Source organism: Apteryx rowi, unplaced genomic scaffold, assembly GCF_003343035.1.
Source record: "Apteryx rowi isolate R43461 unplaced genomic scaffold, aptRow1 scaffold_181, whole genome shotgun sequence".
Taxonomy (NCBI): Eukaryota; Metazoa; Chordata; class Aves; order Apterygiformes; family Apterygidae; genus Apteryx; species Apteryx rowi.
The window spans coordinates 354,041-379,545 of NW_020448097.1; the positions used below are offsets into that span (position 1 = coordinate 354,041).

The window sequence follows — 25,505 nt, forward strand, 5'->3', positions numbered from 1 at the left end:
CTTCCTGTTGTGGATCACAGGGGTGTTAAGATAATTGTCATACCTTTTAACATTTACTGCTTCTTAGTTTGCTTAGGAAATACAATTCTATAGACAGTAAATGTCTTTTGGCGCCCTGTTTTTCCTTTCTAGTGTCCCAACCTCTGTTCATAAGGTTACTTATTTTACACCTCCAACATTATTTTACTCTATCTCTTTATGCTATTACTGGTTACAGTCAGTGTGTTTAATTTTTTTCTGGTTGTCTTTGACTACATATTTGAAACTAAATACAACTTTCAAAACCTATTCTTAACTCACTTCTGCATAATTTCGTTAATGAAAGTGTTTGCTTGTTAACTGTGTTGCTTGGAAAGTTTTCTTGAGTTCTATTTTGTTTTTTTCCTTTTTTCCAAACAAGAGTAGACCAGGAGTTTTTTTTATCCTCTTCCTATTATTGTTCTTCCCAGACTCCCATGTTTAGTGGAGTTTTTTGACAAGTTCTTTGAAATATATCCCATCTTGTTGATAAAGAAATTTTGCTTATGACAAGCTTACAATGTCCATGTGGTATGCTACAGAAATCTCATCTACCCTATCATGTGCAGAGGGTGAGGATATCCTGGTATATTATGTATTTAATATGTTTATATCAAGCACTTCTCATTATAAGGAATTCATGCAACTTTCTCTGTGATGTTCTTATCTATCGCTTTCAGCAAGCCTCTGATATCTGCTGGAGGAGTGTTTTCAAGCTAAATCCTGTGAAGGTAAACAGGTAAAATCATGTTCCTCTTTTGCTTAAATGTTATAGGTTATATAGTGCTGTCTCTATATCCTAACACTTCATGTGAGAAATTCTTGGTAGTGTATTAGTCAAACTAATATCAAACAATCAGTTACTGGGCTAAACTACCTGAACAAGAGCATACTATAATCTATAGATGTGTTAAGAAATTCCTTTTTTCCTTTCCTATCTGGGTGTACAGAAGGAAAAGGAGTGCCTCAGCTGGGTGAGGCTACTATGTACAGATTTATTTAGTTTCTGGAGTCTGGGTCCTTTCCATCACTCCTGAAGATTTTCTACATGCTTCCAGGAACTTTTTTTCCTCCTCTGGGAGTATCATGTGAGAAAGGGGAATTTGTAACTCTTGAGGCAAAGATGATCAGGAAAGAAGGGAGATCAAGGACTCTGTGATATATATGTGCATGGAGTTCTTTTGTTGCTTTGTTATTGTTTCTGTCTCCATTGACTTTTTTTAAAGAAAAACATACATTGGAGTGATATTTAAAGAATCCATTTCACTCCAAACAACGTACAAATGTTAAATGGGTTTGGAAGTGCTAGTTATGCACTTGCATACGTGACTTTAATGTGGCTCTTTGTACTATGAGGTGGTCTTGAATTTATGATTAGCTAAGATTGTTTCATTTGTTGTACAAGGTGATTCAAAAGGGCTGGAATTAAGGTGTAATGGACATCTGTAATCTGACAGTTTCTTTGTTTTCAGATGTTTGAACTAGTCATCTAAGTTTGGCTAATTTTAAGAGTCTATTTAATCTGACATCAAGTTTCTTAAATAGGACTGTGGTTTTGCTGGGGAAAAGTTGTCTTCAAAGCAGGTTTGTTTTTATCATTGTGAAAAATGAGAATAATCTACAGTATATATTGTGCAGAATGAAGAAAAATAACATTGTAAAGATTGTAGCATACTGACTTCTGAAAAAGATCAGCTTTGTGTGGTACAGAAAATACAGTAATGCTTCAGATTTTGCAGCAGCTTATGATATGTACCAAATCATAGTATGCAGCACTTTTTTCTTTCTTGGGTTTGGGAAGTTGGGCTTGTGGCTTTGCTTTTTTCCCTATGGGAAAACTGTTTCTGGTAGTAGTTGACTGGACATAAAATAATGTTTGAGAGCTTGATTCTGTGTAGTGGGAGTGCTCTGGTTCCTTTTATTTGTACTTACATCTTATTTGTGCCAAAAACATTTGGGGGGAATGTTTTGTCCTGTACATAAATGTGCTTACTTATTTCTAAAGATGCCTCCTTTAACAGGAGGCAGAAATGATGCTCTACTTTTGCATGAGAACACAGTTCTATGTAATTGCTTCCCCAGTTTTAGAGGACCAGGTATATTATTCCACCTTAATCAAACTAAGTCTTTTAAATCAGGAAAGAGTCTAGCATGTAAGAATGTTTGCCCATACAATCTTTGACTTGACAGTGATGATTAAATCTAAACACCCTGACACATTGCTGTATACATATCTAAACTCGTACAACAGCAGCTTCCAGCTAGAGTAGTTGAGAGCAGAAATTCTGTAGTATGGTGTTATGATTTGTAATAGACTTCTGCAGTTTTGAAAAGCAAAGTAAAAGTATCCTGCTAGTATTTTGGTGCTATCAATCTCAGTCAAAATAAACCCTAGATTTCCAGATGTTCATTCTTACTCGTGTTCAGTGTTTGTTTCCTTTTCTGTTTCTCATTCCTGTGGCATATAAGTTGTCTTCACTCTTGCTTCTTGTAAACTTTTTTTTTTTTTAACTTCTGTCTCATTGTGGTGCCCTTTGGGGAGGGACGGTACCTACCATACTCCAGTCAATATGGTATTGAACTGGGAGACAGAAAGCTATTTGGAATTTTTTTATATTGGGTGAGGAGCAGCATTTCTCTGATTTAAGTTTCTTGATTAAAATATGAAGAGCTCCCTAATGTCATAAACTTTTGGTAAGACTGAGACTTCTGAGTGTCCATTTTTCAGAGTAAGATTGTTCGTTCCTGAAAAAGAGAAGTAAAAGTTTTCTCCATATTAGCATTGTAAGTGATTTGACAATTGGCTATAAGATCTCACTCTGCATAGGCTTAGTGTTCTGCACAGAAGTAATTAGCTGCAACCATTAAATGGAGTTTCTTTAATCAGCAAAAGATTCTGAAATAACATCTGTTTTTAATTTTATGTTTGTGCCTTGAGGCAGGTCTAATTGTATTTTCTTTTATGTCTTAGAAGCAAAAAAAGGATGCAAAAGAAACATTTGTTAGAGTTGTAGTGATTGAAAGCTCTAAATTATTGTTTTACTTTGGGAATTCATTGCTTTTCCTAACAAATTGTTTTCATACCTGAGTGATGCTAAGACACTGTACACTTGAAAATGAATGAGTTTGCTTTTATATATTGAAAATCTGTATAAAGCACTGTGTAATTTCTATTTTTTATTTGCTCCTCATTAATGAGGTCTGTATTAATTGCTCTTGAACTAAAAAAAGGCATCATATTTCTTCCTGAAACATTTGGATCTGGTTCTTCTGAAAATCTGCATCAGAGCTGATATAGTAAATACAAAACTAAAAAATTTTCATGTAAGGTTAAAGTGCCTATATGATCTCTAGTGATCCTTCTCAACACTGATAAATGCCTGACCACTAGTATGAGTGAAGCTGTTGCAATGTTTGTCGAAAACCTCTGCCTTTCTTTCTGAAGTAAAACTAAGCCAAGTCTGCAGGCTGTGATGATGCTTTCAGGTTCCAAGAAAGCCATTAACTTGAGTGTGGTGTCCTCTTCCTTTTTGAATTGATGCTTGGAATTATATTAATAGCTGCTGTAGGGGGAGGTGAGGAACAAATGCCTTTGGGAAGGGTCACAGCACTGGACAGAATCTTCAGATAGTTTTCCTAATTATTCTCTTCATTTTAACATTCACAATTAGGAAGAAAAGGGGTCCCAAGGAGGACCCCTTGCCTACATGCTGTTCTTCCCTTAGAATAGTTATATCTGTTCTGCGTTTGACTGTGGAGTCCGTACTGTTTTGTTCTTAATTGGAAGATATGTTTTGCAATTTTTTATTAATCATTGTGCAAAAAACCACAAGAGCTGTACCATTTATTAATGCACTTATTAGTAAAATATTTGATTGAGTATATCGCTTTATCATGATTTATGAAGATTCTGGTCGTGTTCCAAAATCTTAAAAAAGGGTATCTAGCTGTACTAAGGAGTTTGTTAGCTTTTAGCTTTGCAGTGGGCTTCCTCTTCATGTGTAAAGGATGTGCTTCAACTCTTCACCCACTTGTGCAAGTTCTCTCTGTGCCTGTTCAGTCTGTTTTCAAAATTCTCTCTGCATCTGTTCCTCAAGGGTTTTGTTTGTCCTCATTCCAAGGCTTTTTCCAGGAGCTCTAGCTGAGAAGTGTCCTGTTTTACCAGGTAATAAATACAGAACAAGAAGATTTCCCAGACTATAGAGTGTCCCTGCCTAAATTACAAGGCAAAAGAAAACAATTGGGTACAGATAGATATGGGAGCACTAATAAACAGTGGCCTTTACTGATCAGCATGGAAATTAGTGAATTTAACATATCCATAATCTAAAAGTGGCTGCACTTTATTTCCACTGTGCCTACAAAAATGTTTGTATAATGAATTGCAGTTTTGCAGAAAAATACAGAAAGGGAATGTAGAGATGCAAGTAGCTGATAAACTGATTGTCTTCCCAATAGCATTGCTGAGTGGGTATGAGCAGAGCAAGGCTGTCAAAAGCATAATAATAACTGTGAGGGCTTTTACTATTCAGGTTAGAAAAGACTGCATTTTGAAATACTTGGAAAGGAGGTAGAAAGATTTAGGTGCAGTCAAGTTCTGGGAACCAGACAGTGCGGGAAAGAATGCCTGGACAGCAGGCAATCTAGGCGATGGAGAAATTTCTGTTACTGGACAAAAGATATGGGAGGGAGATTAAGAGTTTAAGTTACAGTCCATTTGACTTGAAGATGAGGGCTAGCTAGCTATAAAGGAATGTCAAAGACTAAGGTTTTGGTTTAGACAGGAGAGCAGACCTGGAATAAGATCTGTGAGCTTTTGTCAGATGATTGTTTTTGAGGACAGTGTTGAAGGTGGCTGACAGCTGAGGTTCTTGGTCTAGGATTTGGCTACAATGAGATCAATTAATAGACTTCATTTATTGCATGCAAGTGAAGGGAAGTGTGGTTGGCGAAGGTCTAAACTGAGTTTAAGCAGGGGAATTCAGGACTAAAAGAGTCCCTGTGTCAGTGGGTTCTGTTCTCTCCCCTTCCTAGTATTGCCCAAAGAACTTTGATGATAAAAGTGAGAAGGATTGGTGTTTGGGGTGGCAGCCATGTCTTTTTAGAACACCAAGAGAGCAAGCTAGCAGAGTGTAAGTTGGTAAGAAGAATATTAAAAGAAAAAGGGAGATTGAGGCATGAAAAAGATCAAGAGAAAGTGGAATGGCAAGAAGAGGAGAAAATTCCAAAGCTGGAGAGAGAAAGAGAAGAGAGGACTTGAGTAAGTAGTCTGTCTCTTGCGGTCCTTGTTTGTGTTGGAGAAGCAGTACTCATGTCCTTTGCAAATACAACCATCCACTAGAAATACCCAGTTTTACTGTCAACTTCTAAAAGAAAGCACTCAAGAAATCTGTAATTTTGGTTAATTTTATGGGCAATGAAGGGGCAGTAGATATTTTTCCAGTGTCTTTACATTGCGTGAACGAATTTCCACCTATGGGGTTATTTCTGGATGACAGACTCGTAAAAATATTTATGTGCTTTAACAGATCTTGCCTGCCCATCTGCAGAAAATCCAGTGGGTAATAAACTGGTTGTGCCTTGATTTAGTAACCCAGTGCTCCACTTTTAAGTGCAGGAGAACAGTTGCTGGTGGTTAGTTTTCTTTTCTTAGCTCAATTTTTATTCTGGTTTCCGCTTTTGATCATGTTGTGTCTTATGAACAAGTTTGAAAGTATGTGTTTTTTGCAGTTCTGTTTCTCCAGAGCCTGTTGTATCATAGCAGATAGATGAGACTAATGTTAAAAATCATTGTCCTGGCAAGTGAAGTTTTAGTAACTGTTCTTAAATTCAGAAGAGTTATTACCTCATGCATAATTATAGCATATTAGATTTCAGTTAGTGATTCTGTTATCAAGCCTTATAACTTGTGGTCTTTTCTGAATTACATTTAGACTGCTTGTAGAGACTTTGAGAGTGCCCTATGTTCTTGCCTAAGTAGCTGCAGTAGTTAATTACAGTGGTTTAGAAAACTTGCACCTATTTCTAGTTTGCGCTTGTCTAGTTTCAGATAGTAATTATTGCCTCTTTTTATGCTTCTTGTTGACAAAAATGGTCTAAGCAGATTCTTTTAATAATATCGCCTGTTTTAAAATAGCTAGTATTCTCATGGTAGTTAAATCTCAGTTTTCTCTTGAGACTGTGGAATAAGGTGCTGGGGTGGTTAGAATGAAGCAGCAGTTTTGCTTTAAGTGAGGTTTTTGAAGATTTACTCAAAATGCTCTATAATGTGTCTGCTTGTATTGCCTGGAAAGGAGGGACAGTTGGATAGGAAAACAGCATATCTGACATGTTTTGGTGTATGTGCTTATGCTGGGATTGTTTCCAGTCTTTATGAAATAGACTGAGTAGTATATCTGTTCTTAGATTTCTCTTTTCTGTGGTCCCTTTCCTTTCACTCTATGAATATCCAAATTTAATGATATCTACATGCATTAATATCTACATGCTGTTCCTGACTCTTTCTTGTGGTAGATGTGGAACTTGTTGGGTATTTGGATGTGGGTTTGGGCAGAATTTTTTTGGTCTCAGTTGGTCACAAATTAGTCTTTTCATTCTCTTAAGCGTAAATACAGAATGAACTTGTTATGTGGTAGTACCCGAGTCTGGATGCTTAAGAACTTGTCTGAGAAACATGCGGTGTTGCTATCATTGCTTTAGGAGTATGGATTTTTTCCACTAGGGTCGTATACTTGAATATATTTGGTAAAATGTATTTTTCAGGTTGAATTTAAAACTATTTCTTGCAGCTCATGCTGTTCATCATTGGTAACTACATAGAGAATGTCTATCTGCAGAAGAAGCACTTTTACTATCTCCTGTAAATTCCCTCTAACACCTGTGGACTTCTCTGTTCATCTTATTGCTTTCTCATGTTTATCTCAAAATGTCACTTCCTGGAAGATTTTGGGATGATCATACAGTTAGTGCTGGAATTTTTCATCCCTGTTAAGTCTCTGCATATTTTCTTCAACCACTTAGTTATTCTGCTGAGTGAGCAGAGGAGAATGGGCTGTCATTCAAACCTCCTTAATGACTTTAATTGGATTATAGTGCTGTGGAATGAACAATGGCAGAGCCTGTGTACATTGATAGTGGCTCCTGCAGTGTAAATAGACTCAGAGTTCAAAACTTGTTTTCCAGTTTATGGCTGTTTCATGCAGTTTGAATCTAGAAATAGATGAGGATGGTAGAGGTAGATTAATGACACTTATTACTGTTGCCCCCCCCCCCATTGTACTTTGACCTAGGACAGAAGATTAAAGGGAAGGATGATGGTGCTTGACTATGGTGCGAAATCCTGATGGTGTGCAAAGCGCATCACCACAGTGCATGTCATTCCACTTAGTGAAGCAGTGGTTCTAGTGAGTCAGGCATAGTTCTTCAAACATGGTTAATCCTTCTCACAGAGGAGGATTTTATTTGGGGAGGTGCTTTTTAACTATTTTTTAACCATCTAGTCGGGAGGTAGAGGCTTCTCTTCTCTAGAAATCGAATTTTGAAAATGAGAAGCATAATTCCAAAATATGTTATCCCAAAACTGAAGTATTTTCTTAAATATTCAGTAATGCTTCCTATTTCCTATTCTCTATAAGCTATCTCTTTGGCTTTTGTACAGAGTATCTGTCTTGGTGGGGACATGACTGTGTGAAATGAGGCCTAATTCTGGCTACCTCATTCTCATTCTACCTACCTCTTCCACAAAGCCCTGTGCAAGCCTTGGAAAAACTTTCCAGACTACAGATCTGTGGTTTCAAATTTTTCAGTTGATATAAATTTTTATCTGCCTTTGTTATTGAAACCAGTGCCTTGCTGCTGCATTACAATGTAAGCAACTTTTACAGGAATACGACACATTTAGTCTCTCATCGGTAGGTTGTGGTGGAGACAAAAATTTTCTTAAATAGTATTGCTTACATTTTTTTTTCTTTTTATAATAGTATTTTGCTGATTGGAAAATGTTTCACTGCTTTACCCTTGAGGGAGAGAAGGACTGCTACTGTTCTGCAGTATTAATGAGCTTGTATTTGATATCATAAAGTGAGGAGCTCAGTCCTTTTTCATTGTTTTGGAGAAATGTGGATCTGACACACCTGTTGAGAAAAGTGGCTGAAGAAGGTCAGTTTGAAAGCCCTTTAACCAATGCACCATAAAAACCTTTGCATCGTATTTCTGGTGCTGAAATATCAACAGGTAGTAACACTACTATAATTTTTAAATGCAAGCCCAGTAGCATTTATGAAAAACCTAAGTGCTAACACGAGTCTCTTTGTGTAACAGTGCGTTTTGCTGAGAGCATATTTATGTTGTATTGCCATGGTTTCCTGCTACAAGCTATGCACATTGGCTTGTAAACTTGAATTTTTTTAAGCGATGTCAAATTTTGTCAAATTGAAAATAAAATGTGAGCTAAAAAAGTTTCTATTTGAGCCTTTGTGTACCAACCTAAAGATTGGAGCCAAGAGGTACATAAATATCAACTTAATAAATATAATAAAAATGTTGTCACATAAACACAGTAATTTTTAAGTTAACAGTCAGGGCCCATGCACTGAGGGTTTGAACGGTGAATTTCTGCAACTAAAAGCTTAATTTATTACAGTTTGATTTAGAGAATCAGCCCTCCTTAGGCAGAGAGCTGTAACAGTCCTATATACCTTGCACAAAATGGAAAAGTTCATCAGGGGATTACTCTGATATTACAGTGATAAACGATGCAAATATTTAGCACAGCCATTTTGGTGATTTATATCCTAATGGCCGACAGAATAGTTTGTCTGACAGTTGCTGAAATTGTATCTTAATGGTTTAAAAACTTTATGTAATGTATCTCAAAACATAGCAATCCTCATTTTGCATCTCTTAAAATATTTTCTGGGCAAAAGTACAGACTGCAGTTATCACTTTAAATACATCATACTAGAAATGGAAATCTTAATGATATAATATGTGAGATTAAAGTGTTGGGAAAAGTCGGTGCTTCCTGCTTTTTTCCCCTTTTCCTTCATTTGTTTGTCAGGTCAGGCTTTTGCCACTTTCTAATCTGCTTGAGTGTCCTTCTCCCATTCCTTCCCCTGTAAAGAGATTTGTACATTTGTATTTTCCAGTGATGAAGTTTTGGAAATTTTTCACTTTTAAATTATTCCATGGCCTGTAATATCCTGTGTAACAAGTGTTCTTTTGTTATTACTTTCTTTTGGAAATCTGAGTATTGTCATACTGTATCCAGGCCATGTTCTTAAAGTATCATTTAGTGAGAGCAAAGCATTTGGAAGAAAAGCTTTTTAAGGTTGCAGTGTGTGAGCATGTCTACCATGCTTGGCCTTATCCTAGAGTGGTAATTTAAATTTAGATCTGTCAAGATTCATCGAATAGGTTTTCAGAGCTGTTGAGACTTAGAGACTACTATCTTTTTGTAGTTCCAAAAATACCTTATTTTTTCATTTATGGGCTGCTTTTTTGCCCTAGTTCAAATCAGTTCTGTAGACTGTCTGGCAAAATCTTTATACCTGGAGTCCCTTAATTCCTCATGTGTTTGCTGAGATGTGGCTGCTCATGTTCCCCCCCCCCCCCCTTCCTGCTTGTCTCCTAGCCACCATTTGAGACCTCCCAGTAGCCATAATAATAATGTAGTAATCAAACTGGAAAAAAGGCAGAGTGTCTTTCTTTTAAAATAGGCAAACACACAACTTTATGCAAGTTACTCATATGAGTGTTCTTTGAGAGTTTTTTTGTAAGGGTGAGGCAGTGCTCTATAGTAGATGCTAACCGATCTTTAATCCTCACATATCAGATGATGATTGCTCCTTTTACATGGTACTATTTCAGTAGGCTGAAAAAATCATGTGATATGGGCCTAGTGACTCGGTCTCTCCTAAAAGCAGTCAGGCCTAGCTTCCCATCCCTTACAGGGCCTCTCTTTGTGCTTTCTTTCCTTTTGCTTATCCACCATCTTTTTCTTAATGGTTTTTGGAGGAAAGTAGTATTGGGGAAGGGGGGAGTGGTGGGGCAGGTTGCTTTTTGGACTTGGGCTTGTTTTAATCCCTGGAGCTCTTTTGGCTTGTATTAGTTATTGTGCAACTGTGGATCCTTTTAAAGATGTGTGAAAAGGTTGCGTTATGCTGAGAGCCTGAGGTGTATCATTTTGTTGCCTCCAAATATTTTAGGACTGGAAGGACCTGTTTTGATCTGTTATTAGAATAACCTCATGTCTAGCCCAGGCCTTAAAACAGCACTCTTAATTTGTGTGTGAATCTCAAAACTCTTACTGATCATTAAAGATTTAAAGATCATGATGAAAGACTATGCTTAGAGCCAAGAAATTGTTATTTTGGTAATTTTGGTAATAACAGGCTTCAAAATTGTGCTTTATGTAAAGCTTATATGCTTTTAAGTCACTTTATAATTAATTCTGCATTTAACTTGGGAAGTTTATGAAACATACTGACTGAAACAATAAGGTCTGAATTCAAACCAAAATATACTGTGACGGGGTTTGCAGCTCACACCTTGTTGTTAATAAAATGGGTGACTGCAATTTTTTTTGTAGTCAGTACTTCCAAGTATTGGTGAGCTGCATACGATGCAGTTACTGTAGAGAAGCTGAGGAAGAGCCCTTTTGATTTTTTTCTAAAAAGCTGAAGAATTGCTAGATATGCCTGTGCGCTATATAGTGTTAGCTTTGTTATACGAGTGCACATTCTGTAGTTGAAATACAAGATCTAAGGCTTTTCCTCTCTAAATTTTCGAATAGACAAGCAAAGGTGCTGAGATATAATCTAGAATAACCCTAAAATAAGTTTTCTTACAGCACTGTTGCTGATGTGTGCACAGTTCTTCTGTTGGAGTTCATGGCAAAAATAGTATAGTATAGCATATATGTGCACTAGCATGTTTCAATAAACTTGTTTGAATCATTACAATTACTTAGAATAAACCAACTCACAACGTGGCTTCTGTTTTAAAGCTTGGGTTTGTTTGTAATCAATGCATTTTAAGAAATGAGACTCTGACCAGCATTTGTTTCTTTAGAGAAGAAGAGGAACGTCTGAGAAATAAGATCCGAGCAGATCATGAAAAGGCCCTGGAAGAGGCTAAAGAAAAGCTGAAGAAATCCCGTGATGAGATTCAAGCTGAGATTCAGACAGAAAAGAGCAAAGTAGTCCAAGAGTTGAAGAAGAAAGACAGCAAACCACTGCCCCCAGTTCCTTTACCAAATCTTATAGGGATAAACAGTGGAGAACCAGCAGACCCAGACATCCGAGAGAAGAGGAATAAAATTAAAGAGGTAAAGATGATGATGTGGTTCTATCCATTCCTGTGTCTGATAGCAGTTATCTGTATGTCCTCTAGTTGCTGTTCTGATTTATATTAAAAGAAAAAGAGAGAGAGAAATAGGAGTGCAAAACTTTTTAGTAAACAGTAAGTTAAAAGTATGCATCTAGTATTAGTAAACATCACCATCTTATTGCATGTTTTTCTTGGTGTTGTGATCTTAATATCTCACTGAATAACAGTTAATTTTTTTTAAGGATTTCTTTAATGGTAGTATTGGAGGCCAAAGTGAGTTTGACATTTACACATGAAACAGCAACAGTACACTTTTAAAATAGAGCCCTGTCTTTGTCAGGTTCCATTCAAACAATGGAGGGTATTGGTGTATCGCAGAATATTTAAAAATTTTTAAAAAGTGGAGTGAAAAGAGAGAGAGAAAAAAAATTGGTCTGCTAGTGAAAATTGAAAATTACTTAAAGAAAAGTGTGTGATAATTTGGTAAATTTTAAATGACTGCTCTAAGGATAGTTTTAAAACTAAGAATTCATTTATGTAGATTTCTCATTTATCTATAAGAACATTCAAACTAAGATGTTGGCTTAGGCTTCTGGTTCCATGGCATTCTAGGCTATGGGAATTGCTGGTTCTGGCTCCATCCTTTCCACCTCTGGCCATGAGATTTATTGCACTCTTCTGCCCTGGTGGTGGCTTTTTATTATTATTATTTTCACCTGACATTTTTCAGGCTTTTTTTTTTAATCTAATTAGTCTTATGCCCAATAATCAGGTTAGCAAACAGACATGGTTCAGGCCAGAGGCAGATGAGCACAGGCTCTGTCACTAAAGAGTAGCCAGGATCACAGCAATCAATGGTTACATCAGCTGAATCTGCTTTTAAATTGCAGCCTGAGTTTAGTAAGCTTAAAAAAAAAAAAAAACAAAACCATAGTTATAGTCACACATCTGTGCTAGTAATAGGGAAGTGCAACAGCTGCAGGATGTGGTATGCTGTGGGTAAATCACCCAAGTTGGAATTTTACTTCGAACATTAACGATGACAAGGGCAAATCCAATCGTATCAGATAATGAACAACTGTTTATGCCTGTAGACATGGCGATGTATCAGTGTTTGAACCTGACACACAGCAAATCCTTCCCCTGGAGGTGTGTGTCTTCCATTAGTGACTACTATAGAAACACTTTGGACTGTGAAGTTTTCTGAGTTATCAGACCCACTTGATCCTGCTTTGTTAGGACTATTTCCCAAAGGACAGTGCTGAATTGTGGATTTCAAAGGACCCTACTGTTTTTCAAAACTCTGAGGAGTCTTTGAACGTTTCCAGCAAGAACATACAGAGCATTTCACTTCTCAGTGCGTCTTCTGTGGAATGAATATGAATGGTGAACAGTATGGTCAGGGAGCTGTCAACACTTTTTAGTTTAACTACAGATTACTATATTTAAGTACCTGTGAGTTTGCCACTGATGGATTTAATGAGTGGAGTAAGTGAGTTAACCAAGTGACATGAAAGTACTGAGCAAAGGTAGCAATGATGAATAGCTGAAGAAAGCATCAGCTAAAGATCACATAGCTCAACCATGAATTGAAATGAGAATTGAAAATTAGTACTTGCAATTGATAATAATGTGCATTTCTAAGATCATGTTTTGTCAGAATGTAAAACTGATTTGAGAAGAGCTGAGAAGCTATAGGTTAACACAAATACTTATTTTACCTGAATATGTAGTGAAGCTTGGACAATTCATGTTGATCCACACCTGAAGGTAAACAAATGTGTGTTGGTGTAGTTAAACAACCAGGGTTGTTTAAGTAATACCTCTGGGGATTCTTACCTGCAGTTGCCACAAATCTTGTACTATAAAAGGACTGCTTGTTTTTTGTCAACTCAGCCTAAATGTGAATCGCATCAACAAGCTGCCTTTTACTGCATAGCTTGTTGACTATTATGGATACTTTGTGGTTTCTGAAGTATGTAGCTGATCATAGCCAGGTAAAAGATTTTATGGGATTATTTATTAGCTGAGTAAGAACTGCAGTGAGGGTGTCATACCTTTGTACTGTGCAGCCTTCAACAGTATGGCCATTGTGCTTTAACAGTCCAGGATCATATTAGCATGACCAAAAGATTCTGTGTTGTGTGAACTGCCTTCACTGAGTCTTATTAATACTATAGCTATCAGCTGATCTCTAGAATTTTTGAATTCTTTGACACAGGGCAGCAGATCATTACTTCTATGGTTAGGTGTGCGAAAGGGTAGAATATGGCAGTGGAAGGTGTGCTAGTGAGAACTGGCAAATCATAATGCTGAAGACCCCATTGTTGTTGCAGTGTTATTCTCATGCAGTCTCTGGGTCTACTTCTAGTGTAGGTGAGATGAAACATATTTTAGGTGTGTCAGATAAATAATACTTTATCTGAAATCTGCTTTTAAGGTATCAGCTGTATGTGTCAGACTACTGCAGAGATTCTGGAAATTCAATGTGCATCTTGAAATACGCTAGTAAACAGGAAGACTGTAGTTCCTATTCCTGTTCCTTGAGGATTTTGTGGATTGGATAAGAAGTCACTTTGAAAATGCTATGATTGCAAAGAACATAATGCCCAAGGCATTCTAGTTGAAGGATTGCACTTTTTTTTTTTTTTTTTTTTTTTTTTTTTTTTATAACTCAGGAGTATCCTTCTAGACCTGGAAGGGTTTGGTTGGAGTGAGCATATGATGCTTTGATAAGAATGAACCTCATTGCTGTAACTAACAACTTAATGGAAACTTGGATGCAGTTGCCTGCAACAATGCTCTAGCAGTCAGAGCTCTGTTCTTTCTCTAGATACTTGCATACAGCACTTAATACCCTTTGCACCGAGTTTCTGCATTTTATTAAGTACCATTTGTATCTTGATGCTAAGTGATAAGATTGATAAGTGACAAGACGATCTCATTGATCTTCCCCACATAGTGATCATCTTGGGTTCTTTACAGCTATGGATGAATCTTTGGACAGACAAGATAAATGGTTCATACCTTTCAGTGTTACTACCCTATTTTTGTCAGTGGTTTTGACACCAAAATGCACCAGTGTAGGGGACTTTGCCAAAGCCCTCCATCTGCCTTGAACATCCCTTTCTCCCTTCAGCTGCAAGAGTAAGAACAGAAAGGGAAGTAAAATCTGTTGCATGCTGCTAGAGGGAATGTGTCTTACGAAAGGGTGTAATATAGCTGGCCTTGATTCTTTGAGGGCAATGTCTTCATCTTTTCCTTTAGGACTTCAGACAGGGGATAGGCGATGACATAAGATAGTTCTGGTCTGTTACAGCTTCTGATAATTAACTGTAACTTCAAATCTGTGTATATAACAAGTGAAACAAGAATTGGGAAAAGACAGAATGCCACCACTGTGGCAGCATTACTGTTAAGGAGAAAATCATCACTGAGGTCTTTTCTTACCATTCTTCTTAACCAGTATAGACTAGTACAAATAGTCTTTGTAGATAAGATACAGACTTACCAAAAAAGAGTAAGTTCCAGGAGACAATATCTGTAATACAGGTCTGCATCCAGTATACACAGCATTTCTGACATGCAGTGCATTATGGTTGCTTGGATCAAAACCAAAAATTGCACAGGGAATTTCCTAGCTCTCTGGAGGCTGCATATCTGGTTTTAAAATTCCAAGTGGTCCTGAGAAGACAGTTGGCCTTGATTTACTTTGATGCCTGAGGAATGCATATTTGAGGAATTCCACTCTCATAGAACAGCTTTAGATTACGTAAATTTACAAAATGAACAAATTTATACAGCCTATTTCACTTTGTATCAAAAAATTAAAAATATGTAGAATTGGGGCAATTTAGGGGCAATATTAGGGATAATTTGGAACATGCACATGGCTCTCCACACTAAGGAGGAGAAGAGTAGAAAATTTCCACATGGGGACCCAGTTACTATCATTGTTACGGAAGATTCATTACTTTTTTCTTTCCAAAGAAAGCTTCAGTGAAGTCATTTTACAGGTCTCTATAATGAGCGGCTTTGTGGTACTTAAATATTTTAAATATATATATATATTTTATTAAGAAGGTGCATATAAAAGTAATTTAAACTTGTGTAATGCTTTCAGCTTTGTACAGTGTTTGAAAACTGTCGTGGGAATGTCCCCTTTCCATAGAGAGGGAAGTTTCATGGAACAAACAAGGAGTGGAACATGCATCTCATTTTTTGTCTTTGGTTTTGATCTTAGTGTTTATATTCTCAGTTGTGAGAACTAATTCACAGTTGTGTAATTTGCTTATATTCTTCTAACAAGCTATTAATTCAGCTGTTCCAGTGAGGACTGTTTATATGACTTGGCTGATTATTTTTGATGCACAGTAATAATTTTGAGAAGGAAAGCTTTTTCATCAGCTTTGTAGCACTTCTCTAGTAGATTAACTTGCTGTTCTGGCTTCAAAAAATTGCTATTGTTTTTAATTAACTACTATTTTAAGAATAAGCACATCTGAATAAACATATCTGGTTGAAGATGTGAAGGTCGGGGCAACCTTGGCTGCAGTGACCATGAGATGGTGGAGTTCAGGATCCTGCAAAGAGGAGGCAGCAGGGCACTAAGTAGGATTGCAACCCTGGACTTCAGGAGAGCAAACTTTGGCCTCTTCAGGGATTTACTTGGAGGAATCCCATGGGATAGGGCCCTAAAAGGAAGGGGGGGGGGTGTCCAAGAAAGCTGGTTGATTTTCAAGCATCACCTCCTCCAGGCTCAAGAATGGTGCATCGCACTGAGCAAGAAGTCAAGCAAAGGGGGCAGGAGACCTGCATGGATGAATGAGGAGCTCCTTGCAAAACTCAAGCAGAAGAAGGAAGTATACAGAAGGTGGAAAGGGGGACAGGCCACTTGGGAGGACTATAGGAACATTGTCAGAGTATGCAGGGATGGGACTAGGAAGGCTAAGGCCCATTTGGAATTAAATCTGGCAAGGGATGTCAAGGACAAGAAGAAGGGCTTCTTCAAATACATCAGTAGCAAAAGGAAGACTAGAGGGAATGTGGGCCCGCTGCCCTGGTGATGAAGGATACAGAGAAGGCAGAGTTACTGAATGCTGCCTTTGCTTCAGTCCTTACTGTTAAGGCCAGCCCTCAGGAATCCCAGACCCTGGAGGCAAGAGAGAAAGTCTGGAGAAAGGAAGACACTCCCTTGGTCAAGGAGAATCAGGTTAAGGATCACTTAAGCAAACCTGATACCCACAAATCCATGGGCCCCGATGGGATGCACCCACGAGTGCTGAGGGAACTGGCAGATGTTATTGCTAGGCCACTCTCCATCATCTCTGAAAGGTCACGGAGAACAGGAGAGGTGCCTGAAGGCTGGAAGAAAGCCAATGTCATGCCAGTGACATCAAAAAGGGCAACAAAGATGACCCGGGGAACTACAGGCCAGTCAGCCTCACCTGCATCCCTGGAAAGATGAGGGAGCAGCTCATCCTGGAGGCCATCTCCAAGCAAGTGGAGGACAAGAAGGTGATCAGGAGTAGTCAGCATGGATTCACCAAGGGGACATCATGCTTAACCAAGCTGATAGCCTTCTATGCTGGAATGACTGTCTGGATAGATGAGGGGAGAGTAGTGGATGTTGTCTACCTTGACTTCAGCAAGGCTTTTGACACTGTCTCCCATAACATCCTCATAGGTAAGCTCAGGAAGTGTGGGCTAGATGGGTGGACAGTGAGGTGGATTGAGAACTGGCTGAATGGCAGAGCTCAGAGGGTTGTGATCAGTGGCACAAAGTCTAGTTGGACGTCTGTAGCTAGTGGTGTCCCCTGGGGTCAATACTGGGGCCAATCCTGTTCAACTTCTTCCTCAATGACCTGGATGAAGGGACAGAGTGCACCCTCAGCAAGTTTGCTGACGATACAAACCTGGGAGGAGTGGCTGATACCCCAGAAGGCTGTGCTGCCATTCATAGAGACCTGGACAGGCTGGAGAGGTGGGCGGAGAGGAACCTCCTGAAGTTCAACAAAGGCAAGTGCAGAGTCCTGCACCTAGGGAGGAAAAACCCCAGGCACCAGTACAGGTTGGGGGTTGACCTGCTGGAAAGCAGCTCTGTGGAGAAGGACCTGGGAGTGCTGGTGGACACCAAGTTAAGCATGAGGCAGCAATGTGCCCTTGTGGCCAAGAAGGCCAATGGTATCCTGGGGTGCATTAGGAAGAGTGTTGCCAGGAGGTTGAGGGAGGGGATCCTCCCCCTTTACTCAGCCCTGGTGAGGCCACATCTGGAGTAGTGTGTCCAGTTCTGGGCTCCCCAGTACAAGAGGGATGTGGCACTACTGGAGCAAGTCCAGCGAAGGGCCACAAAGATGATTAGGGGACTGGAGCATCTCTCTTATGAGGAAAGGCTGAGAGAGCTTGGCCTGTTTAGCTTGGAGAAGAGAAGGCTGAGAGGAGATCTTATCAATGTGTACAAGTATCTGAAGGGAGGGTGTCGAGAGGATGGGGCCAGACTCTTTTCAGTGGTGCCGAGCGACAGGACGCGAGGCAATGGGCACAAACTGAAACACAGACACTTCCATCTTAACATGAGGAAAAACTTTTTCACTGTGAGGGTGACAGAGCACTGGAACAGGTTGCCCCGAGAGGTGGTGGAGTCTCCTTCTCTGGAGATATTCAAAATGCGCCTGGATGCAATCCTGTGCAATGTGCTCTAGGTGACCCTGCTTGAGCAGGGGGGTTGGACTAGATGATCTCCAGAGGTCCCTTCCAACCTCAGTGATTCTGTGTGATTCTGTGTGTGTGATGTAGGTCAAAAATCCATAGGTTTACTTCTGTTGCTTATGAAACAATCTGTTACTTCTCAACATTCAGCTAGCAGTCTCTTGAGCATCAGCCAAAGACCATGATGAATATACAATTCCTTTTCATCACCTCTTTTCTTGTCACACTTCTAAAAGCATTACCAAAACTGCCTCCACTAATATTCAACAAATTATCTCTTTAATTCCCCTCTAAGAGGCAACATATTAGAATTACACATATAAAAAGAAGAGGGGAGGCAAAGTTTTGCTGAAGGCCGTAGAGTACTTCACTGGCAAAAGAACTCAAGTCAGAGCACCCCAGATTTCCAGGCGGGTCCTCATTCCTCACTCACACCAAGCATCCAAACTTAGCAGTGATTCTTTTCATGCGTCAGATGCTGTAAGAGGGGTATCCAGGGAACACAGGGGACCCAATTAAAGATCACTTGCAACAACTTTTAAGCGTCTTCCTCAGCTTTTCACCAAAAAGCCATGACAGAAGTAGGCATGGAACCAAAACTTTGCTGTGTTGAAAACAAGTCAGAAATTGTCAGAAATCAGTAAAACATCTCCTTACTAGCTCTTTCATCTCCCTGTTAAACTTAATATCTTTTGAACTGCACAACAAGAAGCAAACATGTTAGACAACTAGGAGGATCATTCACTTCACAACCCTGGCTTATTCTGTGAAAACCATTTGCCCTTTGAGCTGAATTAAATAAACATGCTATGTACAACTAGCACAGCCTAATTACATAATTGCGTATCATAATGAGTACAGAAAAAGTAGAACAAAAAAACTCCAAAGAACTCAGATTTTGCAAGCACATCTTTGAAATCTGGAACACAAAAATTATTTTAGCCTTCATTTATTTGATTGTGTTTGTGTAACATTCTGGTACAGCTTCCTTTCAGTTGTTGGTTATGTTTAGTCAACAGGCTTACATGGAAAACATGATATCAACATTTCTCAGGGCAAATATCTACGGATTTTAACAATCCAAGAACTAAAAGAACCATTTCAATGTTTAGAACAAGGTATGCATAGGGTATCCTGCATGGGATTAGTATTGATGGGTGAAATATTCTATTTTAACAAGTATCTGAAATGAACACTGGCAATAAGGCAATACCAACAAATCTAAGGCTGAGATGAAAAGAAAACCTGAATAGGGTGCAAAAAAAGAGAGCACGCATGTGAGAGAGAGCATGCACACAAGTGACTTTCCTTTATTTGACTGGGTAATATTTAATTCCTCAAGGAAACAAAACTCATTAAAAAAAAATCTGCAAAGAGCAATTATACCTGTAATGACATTGACGGGGCAAAAAATATCATTCCAAAAACTATTTAAAGGACATAATAAAGGAAATTATGCTCCCAAACTTCTTAGTGCCCATGCAATTTATTTCTAATTTAACTTAAAAAGGAAGCCATCAATGACTTTCAAAAGATCAGTTTTGTTCTTAATTTCTTTGCATTAGCCCCGATAAAAAGATTTATCTTAAAATCTTTTTGAAATATGATACAAGTCTCATCTACCTCTTACTAAAGCATTTTCTCATCTCTTACTTAGTATGAAAAAACATTGTAAAATACTAACATAAAGCTAAAGGGGAGCAACAAGAATCTTTTTCACAGAATCACAGAATGGTTGAGGTTGGAAGGGACCTCTGGAGATCATCTAGTCCAACCCCCCTGCTCAAGCAGGGTCACCTAGAGCACATTGCACAGGATCGCATCCAGGTGGGTTTTGAATATCTCCAAGGATGGAGACTCCACAACCTCTCTGGGCAACCTGTTCCAGTGCTCTGTCACCCTCACAGTGAAGAAGTTTTTCCTCATATTCAGATGGAACTTCTCCAGGCTAAACAGGTCCAGCTCCCTCAGCACTCATGGGCACATCCCATCAGGGCCCATGGATTTGTGGGTATCAGGTTTGCTTAAGTGATCCTTAACCTGATTCTCCTTGACCAAGGGAGTGTCTTCCTTTCTCCAGACTTTCTCTCTTGCCTCCAGGGTCTGGGATTCCTGAGGGCTGGCCTTAACAGTAAGGACTGAAGCAAAGGCAGCATTCAGTAACTCTGCCTTCTCTGTATCCTTCATCACCAGGGCAGCGGGCCCACATTCCCTCTAGTCTTCCTTTTGCTACTGATGTATTTGAAGAAGCCCTTCTTCTTGTCCTTGACATCCCTTGCCAGATTTAATTCCAAATGGGCCTTAGCCTTCCTAGTCCCATCCCTGCATACTCTGACAATGTTCCTATAGTCCTCCCAAGTGGCCTGTCCCCCTTTCCACCTTCTGTATACTTCCTTCTTCTGCTTGAGTTTTGCAAGGAGCTCCTCATTCATCCATGCAGGTCTCCTGCCCCCTTTGCTTGACTTCTTGCTCAGTGCGATGCACCATTCTTGAGCCTGGAGGAGGTGATGCTTGAAAATCAACCAGCTTTCTTGGACACCCCCCCCCCTTCCTTTTAGGGCCCTATCCCATGGGATTCCTCCAAGTAAATCCCTGAAGAGGCCAAAGTTTGCTCTCCTGAAGTCCAGGGTTGCAATCCTACTTAGTGCCCTGCTGCCTCCTCTTTGCAGGATCCTGAACTCCACCATCTCATGGTCACTGCAGCCAAGGTTGCCCCTAAACTTCATGTCTCCAACCAGCCCTTCCTTGTTTGTAAGTGCAAGATCCATCAGAGCACCTCACCTCACTGGTTCCTCCACCACCTGTGTCAAAAAGTGATCCTCAGTGCTCTGTAGGAACCTTCTGGATTGCTTGTGCCTTGCTGTGTTGTCTCTCCAGCAGATATCAGGGTGGTTGAAGTCCCCCATGAGAACTAGGGCCTGTGAATGTGAGGCTACTTCCAGCTGTCTGTAGAAGGCCTCATCTACTTCCTCTCCCTGATCAGGTGGCCTGTAGCAAACACCCACAACAGTGTCACCCTTGTTAGTCTGGCTCTTAATCCTTACGCATAATCTCTTGACATGCTCATCGTCCACCCCTAGGCAGAGCTCCGTGCATTCCAGTTGCACTCTCACAAAGAGGGCTCCTCCCCCTCCTCGCCTTCCTCACTTGTCCTTCCTAAAGAGTGTGTAACCATCTATTGCAGCATTCTAGACATGTGACCACATCTCCATAATCGCAATGAGATCATATCCCTGCAACTGTGAACAGATCTCTAGTTCCTCCCGTTTATTCCCCATGCTGCATACATTTGTGTACAGGCACTTCAGAGGGGTATTGAAGCATGCTGATTTTCCAGAAGGGGTGCAAGAGATTTCTCCGTAGTCTTGTCTTGTAGGTACTTCCTTAGCTGCATGCAATTGCTTGAGATAGCTGCACTTGAGCCCTGGTTTGCCGACTGCCTGGTCTCTATAACTTTCCCCTTCCCCTGTCTTTCCTAGGTTAAACACAACTCCTGTTTTCATACTTAACTATATGTATGACTTCTATTGCTAATCTTATTTCTTGTAATTGTAGTGTTTCTGATCTAACCAAATTGGCTGCTGCCTTCTGGGACTTTTCGGCATATGAAGACAAACTGAAACAGTTTTCTTTCTGCTGACACTAGTGTGTGTGTGTGTGTGTGTGTGTGTGTGTGTGTGTGTGTGTGTGTTTTCATGGTCAAACTTACCCATACTTCTAGTTTTTTAGGACATCAGTTTTTATTAATGTATGTATCTATTGAATTAAGATTTTGCACTGTATTTTGTAGCTCACTGCTTCTGGCTTTGATCACAATAAAAATGAAGCACGATAGTTATGAACCTATTTTTTTCCTCAGTATTTAAGATAACAGTCTGCATGTATATGTTTTGTTTTATTAAGTGGTTTTGTTTGCCAACTCTTGAAATATTCTGGATGCTCAAATGTATTTCAGCATATTGAAACCATAGCTATGTTGTCTTTAAGCTAGTTTTGCTGTACTTTTATTATGATGCCCATCTTATCTTTATTGAATGGGTGGAATCTGCATAAAGTAAGAATGGACTTTTTTGGTCAAGACATAGGACTTCCTGTTAATAAAGTAATTTTCATGCATATAGCAGATTGAAAATTGCTTTTAGCACTTTGTCCAGTACATGCAAGTTAGGAACAGCTCTGCACGGATTTGTGTCCCAGCATACTAGCAGGAATGAGTTTATTAAGGAAAAGCATACCTTTAGTTGATTGTCATTTTACATTTGGAAGTCTTTAATTTATGCCTGTGAGAAGCTTTGTAGCTTTGTGTATTCGTTTTCCTCAGATGGAAGGAGGAGAATAGAACTTGTTCTTAGTGTGGTGGCTACAGCATTTCAGCTGCATATCCTGGATAGTTTGCTTTGGTTGGTAACTGTTGAAATGCCTTACTGATGAGGGATGCAAGTTTGCATGTTTGAGGATATTTAAAAAATTAATTAGCTTATTCAAGCATGATTCTTGTCCATTCTTGCATTATTGGAAGCACATTAAAAAGTCAAGGAAGTCTTCATTACTAGATACCTGTTTGAAAAGAACTTGTCTTTGAACAAAGAGCTAGCACATTTACAGTGTATAAAACTCAAATGCAAATAAAATCAAGAAAATAGTTCCTTTCCGTGATATAACCAGTTAAAAAAAAAAAATAGCGAAACCCCAAGTAAATTACTTTTCTTCAGAATTGGGTAGATCAAGAGACGCCATGAAGTTTGATGGGCCTTGTTGCTATTTTCATTTTGTATTTTATACACAATTTATTGGTGTACCACAGAGATTTTGGTAGCAAAAACCACGGGTGATAGCTGGATGGAGAGAAAGCTCTCTCGTATTAAATTATACAAGATTAAATTATACAGTGTATATTTTGCTCTTCAATCAAAGTCTCTATAACTGCAAGAATGTCCTTTTAAATATACTAAAAATTCTAATAATCGTTAGTTGTCTATGTTTCATTTCTACTGTAGTCCTTTCTGTGTTTCCCATAGCAGCTTCATAGAATATGCCTGTTATGTTCTTTAGCATAGAGTCTACTTGATGGTGTTAAAATTTTGATTTTCACATCTCGTAATTATTGATTTTCATAACGTCATTGTTAGGCAGTGTGAGTTAGTAATTCCCTAAGATATTTTCCAGTTAGACATGGACTGATACGGGTACATCTCCAGATGTAATACTGCAATACCTGAGATTTGCAACAGTTAACTGTGACTCAGTTTGCACTGAGATTTGGATTCTTTATTTGCGTTACTGACATCTGTCCTTTTTCTCTGCTTTGTTACCAGAGGACTAGAAGGTGGGTAATATGACATCAATTTTTGAAAGGGTTCAAGGGGAGATCAAAGAACTGCAGACTGCTATGCTGGATGAATGAACTGGGCAAACTAATAGAAACTAGAATAGAGACTAGAATTGGCGGATGCACAGATACAAACGATTTCTTGATATATCTTATTTTTTTTTAAACAACGTTATAATGCACAAACCTATGGAAGTACTTTGAAAGATTTAACAAGCATGTGAACAAGCGAGATCTGGTGGTTGTATACAAGGATTTCCTAAAAATGCTTGGCGAAGTTCATTGCTAACAGCTGTTGAACTAGGCAGCCTTGGGATGTGGTGTTATATCCCCATCTTTGCCTGGAAAAAATGGTTGGAAGGCAGGAAATGGAGAGTGTAAATAAATTGTGCTGGATACCATGGAGGAATTGCACTGGAGTTGCATGCTGCAAAATGTATGAAGAAATTATTTTGGGGAAAATGAATGGGTGTGGTATGATGAAATTTGCTGCTGATTTGGACATTCAGAGTAGAAGATTGAGGCCTGGCTGAAGAATTGCTGTAAGATTTTACAGGGCTGAGTGAGTGATTTCCTCTCTCCCGTTCTTGTTTCTCAAATAAATGTGAAGTGATGCATACTGGGGCTGGGAGAGGGAGAAATCCTAACTTCACTCTTAAGATGGTAAGGTGTGAGATGGCTGTTACCACTTGATAATGAGGTTTTGTGATTATAATAGTTCATTGGAAAGGTTATCTTAGTGCTCAGTAGCAGACAAAAAGCAAATTAACCATTCAATATTTTAGGAAGGGAGAACAACACAGGCAAAATCTTTGCTACTGTATGAAGTTAAGGTACTCCTGCATCTCACATACTGTGTGCAGTTCTAGCCTCTCAGTTTCAAAAAGGATGTGGCAAAAGTAGAAGAAATACAGAACAGGCTGATGAAGATGATCAGACTGACACCTGAAAAGGCAAGACCGGGATAGTGAAGAAAGGAGCAGCTTTCTGCTGTTTGATGTGCAGTTCCTTCTGTTTACAAAGATGATCTGGGAAGTTTCTGTTTCTCTGAACACAGGATGAGTCAAACCCGTGACTGCATCCATTTCTCTTGAAATGGTAAAAACACACAAGGTTGAAAATACTGATTCACCACATTAGGGGAAAAAAAAAAGTTTTGGCTTTCTTATACAAATTTGAGCAGTCAGTTCACTGCCATAAAGTCTCCAGTTTAGACCGTTTACTTCTACTTCTGTTCAGTTCTAACAGATCGGAAATATTTGCCCCTTCTTAGTTCCATCAGACATCTTAGACTTGTCCTTTTTTTGCATGCACAAAAGACTAAGTTTTCCATTGATATACATTTTAGTCTTTAGCGATGGATTTCTTAATAAATTCATCAAGAATATGAGGAAAACCTAGCTTCCTGTGTGTATTTGGAGCATGTCCCCAACAAACTTTTTCATGGGCGCTGTTTAGAAATAAATGACAGAGGCAAAGACTTAGTGATATCTGAAATAATTTCTCTTTAGGTAGAGATTTGTAGCTCCCAGAAGAATAAAATAATATGTAAGAGTTTTCTAAGTTTCTGCAAAAATCTGAGTGGCTGTATAGGGAAAAGATCATTTCTTAACCTCCAAAAAGCATTATCTGTAGACAATAGGAAAGCAGTTATCAATTTTTCATCTGCCAGTTGAGCAGTAATCTTGTCTAGCAAGTCCTTGGTTAATTTAAAAACAGAAGTTGAAGGTGGTTTATATGATCTCTGGAAATCATATCCTTAACCAGAATAGGTTCCTTTGAAAACAAAAGCTACTTGTTATCTCACTGTCTGTTATGCACGTTTGCAATGAATGGCAAGAAAACAATACTGTCCCCATTTCTAGGGCATAGCCATTCTTGGCAATTTGTCCAGAAATTAACTTTTACTTACTGCACAGGACCCTGATTTTCTGCTTGCTAGCTGTCTGCCCTTTTTTGGGGAGTGGAAAGGGGTTTTTAGAAACAATAATTCAAACTGCTGTTGCTGCAGTGATGGAACTTAAAAAATCTTCTCAATCACTGTATGTTGGGGTCAGCTTCTCCTTTTACTGCTATAGCTACGATTTTGTTTGAAAGATCTCACTACCACTCTCACGTCATA

At 38.9% G+C, this 25,505-nt stretch overlaps 1 protein-coding gene across 4 annotated transcripts in view; it reads left to right on the plus strand.

Annotated features, from left to right (window-relative positions):
- The window catches only part of MAN1A2 (mannosidase alpha class 1A member 2), a 158,259-nt gene that overhangs the window by 21,180 nt on the left and 111,574 nt on the right, over positions 1-25,505 (plus strand). For 3 of the 4 annotated variants that reach the window (XM_026061519.1, XM_026061521.1, XM_026061520.1), the window contains exon 2: positions 11,089-11,344. In XM_026061519.1, the coding sequence (XP_025917304.1) occupies positions 11,089-11,344 (256 nt within the window). Of the gene's footprint in view, positions 1-698; positions 758-11,088; positions 11,345-25,505 lie in introns of all 4 variants that reach the window. The other variant, XM_026061522.1, reaches the window with a different exon arrangement.